A 7,607-nucleotide genomic window follows, 5' to 3' on the forward strand; every position below is an offset into this window, starting at 1 on the left:
TCCTCAAATTATTTATGCGCAAAACACCAGGTTAATTATGAGCTTGTAAGCATACTAAGATATTAATTAAAAGAAAATGTCAAAAGAAATGTCAGGAAGAATGCTTCCAGCCCAAATCTGTGAATGGGGTCCCCATGAGAGCCCTACCCCACCAGGGGATGGGACCAGCAGGGGCAGAGGGACCATGCCTAGAGGGGTGGTCCATCGTCATCACCTTAGCCTGTGGATATAGGCTATGATTGACAGCACTTGCTCTGATGACCTGAGGTTCAAAGGTAAATATTTAATTGTTCTCCCTGCTGACCTGTTTATTCTTTAATTGGGAATGCGGTCTTTGCAACAAAGTAAATGAGCAATGATTAATTTATATATTAATTGCTAGGAAAGAAAGGGAATGGTGTAAGGGTGGATTCATGTGTGTGGTCGGCCGACAATGAATAATAGAACACAGGAGTTTTAATCCACTGTACACATGAGTTATTTTCCTGGTGGCTATTATAGATTTCATTTCAGATATCACTTTATTTATACTTTTTTCCTCATGCAGACTATATTTTTTTCATTAAACCTAGTAATGCTCATTTTAAATGAAAAGGCATATTGTGAGGTAATTACAGAAACAGGGACATGGAATACAATCCAACCTATCAATCAAAAAACACAGCAACCTGACCATTGCGTCAGTAGAAATCACTACAAACATTGCCTCGGAGTGGGGTGGTGGTTTTGCACTCAAGAGGCGTGGCTACAGAAACATTTCCCAATGACTTTGGAGACAATGGGGAAAGGGGGGGGTGATGACCCACTGTCTGGGCGGGGCTAATAAGACAGCGTTATATTATAGGTGGCTGCTTGGTAGCATCCATCGCCTACTACTGACAGTCATTTACAGCCAAAAGCGGAGGAGTCGGACTGGATAGAGAGAGAGACCTACAAGGTAGAGGACAGGAGGTTTAAACCTGTCATCTTTACCATCACTATCATCACTCTCAACCAACCAGTCAATCAAGTTGTTTAATTCTGAGACGTTTCTACAACGGACCAAAACGGAGCCGAACGAGGAAGACGGACAGCGACCCTCTCTAACTTCTGCAATCATGATGTCAATGAACAGCAAACAACCTTTTAGTATGCACCCCATACTGCACGAGCCCAAATACACGCCTCTGCAATCGACCTCGGAGGCCATCCGGAGGGCATGCATGCCCACTCATTCGGTGAGTTATCGATACATTTAAGTTGTCTAATTATAAATAACGAAATTACAGGAAAAGGCATATAGTCCAAATGCTCTTTTATTACAGCACAAAGTAGACCAATTATATTCCTTAATGAGATATTTAGTATTGTTCTGATGTCGAGGTACATGGACATTTTACTGTCTTTAAATATTCATTCGAATATTGATGATAAAATGTGATCGTGGAATATTTAAAAAATGTCCGATTAGACGCTGGTATGTTCTATGAGTAATAGGCCCAGGAAAGTGATTTTTTAATTTTTATTATTGTTACAAAATGCCCCAGGCTAATGATAGTGTCATTTATAATCGTTTCGCAAAATGTAAACAGTTCAGACCTCGTGGGTAATGGGTGCGTAATAAAACTACAAAACTGTGATCAATTTCCCATCATTTCCATTTTAAAAACGTAATCCAGTGCTATCCTAAACTCGGAAGAGTTCCTGATTAGGGAGCATCATTAACCATTCCACTCTTCTGCCTCCCCTGCTACTCTGCATCTCACAGCTGCAGGGAAATATCTTCGCCGGCTTCGATGAGACTTTACTGCAGAGGGCTGAAGCGCTGGCTGCGGTGGATATAGCCAAGAGCCACCCTTATAAACCAGACGCGACCTACCACACCATGACCACCATGACCAGCATGACCTGCACCCCCACCTCATCCTCGGGCCACCTCCACCACCCGTCCGTGCTCACCTCGCACCACCACCACCCACATCACCAGGGCTCTCAGGGCCTGGACGGTGACTTGCTGGACCACCTGACCCCGGGAATGTCCGTTTCCTTGGGAGGGATGCCTGGTTCCGATGTCTGCTCCACTGCCTCCCATCCGCACGCCCACATGTCCGCCATCAATCACATGCAGCACCACCACCACCAGCAGGCCATGAACATGCATCCTCACAGCATGGGCTCGCACACTTCGCTGGGTGGCGGTGGGGAATCAGAACCAGATCCCCGGGAGCTGGAATCCTTCGCAGAGCGGTTCAAACAGAGGCGGATCAAGCTGGGTGTGACGCAGGCGGACGTCGGTTCTGCCCTAGCGAATCTTAAAATTCCTGGGGTCGGTTGTCTCAGTCAGAGCACAATTTGCCGGTTCGAGTCCCTCACCTTGTCTCATAACAACATGGTGGCCCTGAAACCCATCCTGGAAGCGTGGCTGGAGGAGGCGGAAAGGGCCCAGAGGGAGAAAATGACCAAGCCTGAGATTTTCAACGGAGGAGACAAGAAGAGAAAACGCACCTCGATCGCTGCTCCAGAGAAGCGCTCTTTGGAGGCATATTTTGCGGTGCAGCCGCGACCGTCGTCTGAGAAGATTGCAGCAATAGCTGAGAAACTGGACCTGAAAAAGAACGTGGTCAGAGTGTGGTTTTGCAATCAGAGGCAAAAGCAGAAAAGGATGAAGTTCTCTGCGACACACTAGGCCAAATAAAGAGCACAACTCATCGAATTGACAAATCATAAATAAATAGGCAATCGGCTAAGATGGTTTTGAGGCTAGCAGACAAGATGCGCATCGCTCCTTTGAATTGGTATAAAGACTTGAAAACCAATATCCTCGTGGGCGATACGTATTGCCTAACTTTTCAAATGTAAAACGGAACATATCTACGAATAGCCTACAATAACATTGAAACAGAAGATCGACGTCATCATATTCTCCATGGAGGCCGAAAAGAGAACCCCCCATAACTCATGGCAATTATTGTACAAAAATGGGAATCGAATAATAATGTTATTATTCTCCTCCATCAGAATAACTCTTTTATATTTATCATTGTAAATATTTGTGAATACATTGCACCTGCGTGTGTGAAGAGCTCATCGAATTCGTTCTTTTTTGAAAAATTCTAATTGTTGTTTGCTGAAGACAACTGATGCTAGGGCGTAATGTTGTCTTCATTCTATGTCTCAGAGATTGTTGGATCTCCGTAACACGGGGTATAATAACTGTAATCATTCATTGCATGGTTTACTCGTAGGGCGTTATATGTGCATTAATAGTTCTAAAAACCCATCTGAAAACATTGCAATAAGAGAGCATACACACGGGCCAACGCACTTACACGCGGACATACACAGTAGGCTATCTGTGTCTACCTCATTAGTGTTGCCACATTCATGGTCGTTTTGGGCTATAGGAGTATAAAAACACAAAAGACGAAAAGTTTTTTCGTTACATTATTTTTTTCTCACAACGTTATGCTTGAATTAGATGACTCACAGATATTTAAACGTGTGTCTGTATTATTTTCACTGCAATGATGCTTTGACAATCAAATTATTTACAATAATTGCGTTGTAAAACGTCCCCTTTATGTCCTCATGTGAAAACTAAGATATTTGTGTTCTATTTGTTATGATGATGATAATTAGGCAATGAATGGAAATATTGGTTTCATTGCATCCCAGACTTTAGTGCACTTTGTAGATATTCTAAACATGAGGAATTGTTGACATTTATATTTTCACCCGTTGCTTAATTTGGTTCATTTTTATTTACCTATTAATTTATTTGAACTTAATTTATTTAAAATACAACGTATTTCATTTGTGAAGGTGTGCTTAAATGTGTCTGTGTAAACGACAGAAACTAAAATAAACCATGCACGTTTTACCTCATCTTCTCCTATCAGTTTTTTGTTGTTGAGTAGATATATCAACCGTCTCCATTCGATGTCTGTTAGTCTTTTAGAATGGAGAACAGCTGGTGCTTCGAAATGGGAGAACACACGCCGGGTGGGAGGTTGAGGGATCAGTTTTGGAACCTTTTAATTTTTTTTTTTTTTTGGAGTGTGGACATTAATAGATTGCATCAGTGATCGAACTGATGGTAATGTTTCAATTCAATTTTGTGTATTTATCATGTAACCTTTCAATTCAGTGGCCTATCCGTTTGGTTCAGTAAGAAATATAATTTTACATGCGAATAAGTAATAATGGCGACTGCTATGCATACATAAGTACCAAAAAAATGCAAGAGCATTATATCAAATGACTTATTTTAAACATTAAACAATTAAATTGAACTGAAGATAATTTCACAATATTTGTTGCAATATATGTTGTTAATATGCCATAAGATGTCAGCCCAATAAGAATTGGTTGCATTATGTTTAGAGATAAGTTTGGGGTTTAACCGTTGGAGTAAATAGTGTTATATTAATATATTGATAAATTATAAATATACATTTCAAATGTCTTTGTCACACATCGGCACGGGTGCTTACTTGTAGTCCTGGCTAGTTCCTCCGGATTCTGAATTCCTAGCCGAGTATTTTCAAATGCGGAAGAGAAGACTCAGACTGACAGAGCAGAGCTTGTCAGTCCAGAAAATGTCTGGGGTTTCTAGGCTCTCCCTTGTGTTCAGCAGGTGGTTTCAGGCCTGTAAAACTCGTTATCAATGAATAATAAATATCAGCTGTTATGATACTATCGATTTTTCTATGTGTTTGTTAAGAAGGAGATCTCCTTGCGCTGAACGGACTGCTTGTGTTGTCCAACACGCGCCGGGCTCTCTCCCCTCGGAGCAATTCAATACAATCATTCTGTTGCAGAGGGACACATCAGTGAGGATTGCCACTAAGGACTTATGAAATAGAATTGGATGAATGTGGAAATGCGACAACAGAAAAAATTATGATTTTTTATATATATATATATATATATATATATATATATATATATGTCACTTAATATACTATCTAAAGCAACAGGTCAAAACGAATAGATTTTATGTCCACCTTCTTTCATAGTCAAACAACAAGGTGGCTAAGGTGACAATATTCACAAAATTCTGTGATTGTTCATATAAAATATGTTAAGCTTATGTACCCTTCAAGAATAGTAGGCTATTGTATGGAGAAATCATAGATATGACCCCAAAGCAATACCTCAAAAAGTACAAATACAAAAATAATTTTTTTTGTTTCCAGTCAGTTTACCAAGTATAGCCTTTCAGATGCTCCACCAGAAACATACAATAAAGCATTTGTAAACATAAAATGTGACTTATTTTAGGGATTTATTATTTATCACTTATATTCAACTCTAAACGGGTAAATTTAAGAAAGGGAATACTGCTTGAAAGTCTCTTTGCATACCAATTTCAAAAAAAAAAAAAATCCATTTTACATTTTATTAGCAAAAAAAAAAAAAACGTTGTTGTTATCAAGTAAAATGTTAACTATGACTTGAAAACGAAGTTCTGGTAGGCTTAACATTAAGACATTGCCCGAATAGACTACCTCTCCTTTTTGGCTAACGTTCCACTCCCCGTAGCCTACTCCATAACATGCTCTAAAGAGCATGGCCAAGAGTCATCTATCTTAAAATATGCCTCTGGTCTTTCTTCATTCTTCAAATATTAACATTTCCTTAATGAGCTCAAGGAGAGCATAGGATATGAGCATGATAGCATAACCTGGCAGTTATCCTCAAATCAGACGATTATAAAAACATTGAAAATCAATTTTTTTCCCTGTGGTTGCTAAGCAGCCATTTTGTTTTCAAGTCTGTCAAAAGTTGCTAACCCATGTCTAAATTCTCAAACTAAATACAGATATTTATTAAATACAGATAAATACAAATAAATCCACAAAACGTCTAAACCTTTATTTTAAGCATAAAAAAATCACAAAAGCTTGTCTAGCAAACTTTCATAAATCTTATATTTTCCAAGATCTACATGTTGTCTCATCCATATGTTGCCCTTCTATAAAATTGCTCGTGCTGGTATGTTGGCCTATAAAGAATCTAGCCGTGGCTACATTACTTCATTAATGTAGCCTAGTTGTGTAAGTGTACTCCAATAGATGCATATCAGTTCTATAAAAACGTTATAGTTAAGGTTAGATGTTTGAGTTTAAATCTGGCAATTTGCTGCTGATCGCAATGATCTGTGAATTTCAGATGTATACATCTTTCTGGTCAGAAGCCACAAAGGATATTGGGTTGCCTTTAAGTTGAGCAGAAAGGCACGATGGTGTGTGGTATATTATCAGTATTTTATACTGTATGACAGTTCAGGGTGTGCCTTGATACAGCCCAGAGCCATTAGGGACATAGCACAAAACACTGACATTATAAACTGAAAACAACAACACTGGAACAAATACATTCTTTTTGGCTTTGCGTCAATCAGCATTCTGGATTACCCGGTTAACAATGAAGCAATAAGGCACGAGGAGGTATTGTGTAAGGTCAAGAGCTGTTCTCAGGCATGATGCTTTGCAGTGCCTGTGTACAGTAGCCTATGATGGTACATTATACTAGGTATACCACAAACTCCCAAGATGCCTCATTGCAATTATAATTTTGTTATCAACGCAATTAAAACAGTAAAAATGTACGTGATGATATACCAGTAGGCCTAGTATATGGTTTCATTTACCAAGTCGTTCAGCCAATCAATATTAAGGATTCAAACCATCCGGTTTACAATCATTTGAGATCCCATGTTACTCTGGCTCTCCACGTAACTAATATAGGTTGTAAAGTTATATGGTATAGGATTATTGTACTACGTAGGCTAGCCTTTTAAAATAGCCTATGTAGTATGTGTCCCTTAAAGACAAATCCTACAATAGATATGTCGTAGATTAATTGCAGCCATACTACATTAAACTTATGCAAAAGCATACTGTTGAATATTCTGATCCCTTAAACCTGCACTGAGACCCGGGTTAATTTAATCATAATTTGTCTCCGCCGAGTGGAGCAGATTTGGATGAGTGAATGAAAGACTGAGTCCCAGGACAGTCGTTGTTAATTGTTTGACTTAAATAATTAACACGCGGAATGCCTTATTGTCTCTTTAGTGTTTTCCTCAAGTAGGCCTACAATCCAAAACAAGAGCCCTGTTACACAAATCAGATTCCTTCCGCTCATACCAGCAGAGACTGTCAACACGTTTAGAGAACTTGTCATACAATATTGGTAAAGGGCTCGCACACAAACATGCATACAGCTTCATCAGCAGCCTATTATATAATGTGGGTTTATAAAGCGATTAACGTGGTATTTTATTTGGCCAAAAATATTTCAGAATTGTTATGCTGGGTGATGTATTAATTCATGAGGCAAAACCCAAATGTAGGCCTATTATAAACATAATTCGTCAGCTGTCTCTAATAGACCGTCAGATGCAACACTGATCAAGTAGGCCTAATTGCCAACACTCAATGTGATTATTTGAAAAAAAAAAAAAAAAGCAATAGTCCTATATGTGGCCAAACTGCATAGAACACACCTGTCAAAGTCCTTCCAATTTGCATTTCTTAAAAAATAAATCATATATTAAACATGGAGAAAATAATAGATGTCAAATACGAGTAGGTCAGTGAAAAACACAATGTTTTAGTGTT

General features: G+C 39.0%; 1 protein-coding gene across 1 annotated transcript; it reads left to right on the forward strand.

Moving 5' to 3' along the window:
* The first annotated feature begins 885 nt into the window (after positions 1–885).
* On the forward strand, positions 886–3,864 carry zgc:158291 (POU family transcription factor). Its single transcript, XM_010893477.3, has 2 exons — positions 886–1,217; positions 1,748–3,864. Exons 1-2 carry the CDS (start codon positions 1,098–1,100, stop codon positions 2,663–2,665), a joined length of 1,038 nt encoding a protein of 345 aa, XP_010891779.1. The 5' UTR covers positions 886–1,097; the 3' UTR covers positions 2,666–3,864.
* Positions 3,865–7,607: the final 3,743 nt, after the last annotated feature.

Source organism: Esox lucius, chromosome 7 (genome assembly GCF_011004845.1).
Source record: "Esox lucius isolate fEsoLuc1 chromosome 7, fEsoLuc1.pri, whole genome shotgun sequence".
Lineage (NCBI taxonomy): Eukaryota > Metazoa > Chordata > Actinopteri > Esociformes > Esocidae > Esox > Esox lucius.